Genomic DNA, 1,497 nt, shown 5'->3' on the forward strand with positions numbered 1-1,497 from the left:
CATCGTGTGCGGATATTTACATATTTTCGCATCGATTTACGAACGGATTAATATCTTAAAACGCGTTGCATAAATTGTCCTCGAAAAACTGGATATATATTCACCAATCTGGAAACGGGATTGAAAAAGGATTTGCAAGTATTTATCATTCATGAAATTTAAAACGGAGAAAGAAAAAGAAGAATTGTTGTAGAAAATATGGAAAATGGTAACGAAATCTTTTGATTATTCAAATTTTAAATTTTGCGATCCAAGTATTTTGTTATCTTTCGTTCGAGTTAAATTACTTTTCTCGTGAATACGAATAGAAATGAATAACCCTTACTTTATCAGTAGCGTTGAGCTCGATTCTCGGCACGTTGGAAAGCGCGGTTATCATACTCGGATGACCGGCGCTAGCTGCATGGTGAAGTGCAGTTGCACCGGTGCAGTCAGTTGCATCTCCGTTCAACGATTCCACAGCCTCTGCAAGATATTCGACGACACGAACGTTGTTGCCTCGAGCAGCACACATTAAAAGAGTATATTGTTTCTGTAACAAACAGGTTGGATGCTTGTCTACCTAAGAACGAATATCCTCGTAATCTCAACGTGTAAATCTTATGGATGATCGTTGTCAATGAATTAAACGAAACTAGGTCATGTTTCGAAATAACGCGTGGAAAAGAAAAAATAATTTCAAACATTTTTCTCAAGAATTTTTGAGAGCTACGAAGAGTTTTTTATCGGAGATAAAAGTACGAGTCGTGCTTATCTTTATCTCGAGAAAGAATCTCGAGAAGAGAGGGGAATCGTGACTTTGTGTGATTCCGTTCGGAAGGAAGATGCATCAAATTGCATCCGTGGCAATTTAAATTATTTCTTTTAAGAATCTTCTAATTAGATTTTGAAATTGTTTCTCAGAAATATTAAAAAATTCGTTTTGAAAATTTATTTAATCAACGCGTTCAACGTTGCAGCAAAGATCGAAAACGGATTCACGGTGGCGGATATTGATTTTTTCGTTTACGAAATTTTTCAAAATGGCTGTGCATACCGACACTTGCAATCGAACGCGTGTGCAAAAGTTGGATAAAAATATGATGATGACGTGTACTATAATTAATTGCATTGGAACAGGGAAGAATTCCCTAGACGCGATACGTTTCGTCATCATTGAACGTGTTATATATTTTTGCCTGGAGACAAAGTAGCTTTACCATAGCGTGTTAATTATGAATATATAATATATACCTTGTTCACCGCTGACACATTTGCTCCAGCGTTGATTAACATTTTAACAGCGTCCCTGTGTCCATATCGCGCAGCCATGTGTAACGGACGCATGCCAAACTTAAAACACGAAAAATGGATTTTAATTAATTAAATTCGTATAAAATTTATACATACCACTCCAGGTTTTATGTTTTTTTAATAAAATTAATACGAATACTGTTCGAGAGAACAATATGCGAGGAATGCAAACGGACATCCGTGTGGAAATAAAAAAAAAAAAAA

General features: G+C 35.7%; 1 protein-coding gene across 3 annotated transcripts in view; it reads right to left on the bottom strand.

The window, feature by feature from the left end:
• The window catches only part of LOC102672377 (ankyrin repeat and death domain-containing protein 1A-like), a 14,119-nt gene that overhangs the window by 2,849 nt on the left and 9,773 nt on the right, over positions 1–1,497 (bottom strand). For 2 of the 3 annotated variants that reach the window (XM_006609539.2, XM_006609537.2), the window contains exons 5-6: positions 1,234–1,332; positions 326–532 (exon numbers count right to left, since the gene is read on the bottom strand). In XM_006609539.2, the coding sequence (XP_006609602.1) occupies positions 326–532; positions 1,234–1,332 (306 nt within the window). The remainder of the gene's footprint in view (positions 1–325; positions 533–1,233; positions 1,333–1,497) is intronic. The other variant, XM_031515174.1, reaches the window with a different exon arrangement.

The sequence above is a fragment of the Apis dorsata genome, unplaced genomic scaffold, assembly GCF_000469605.1.
Source record: "Apis dorsata unplaced genomic scaffold, Apis dorsata 1.3 scaffold_58, whole genome shotgun sequence".
Classification (NCBI taxonomy): domain Eukaryota; kingdom Metazoa; phylum Arthropoda; class Insecta; order Hymenoptera; family Apidae; genus Apis; species Apis dorsata.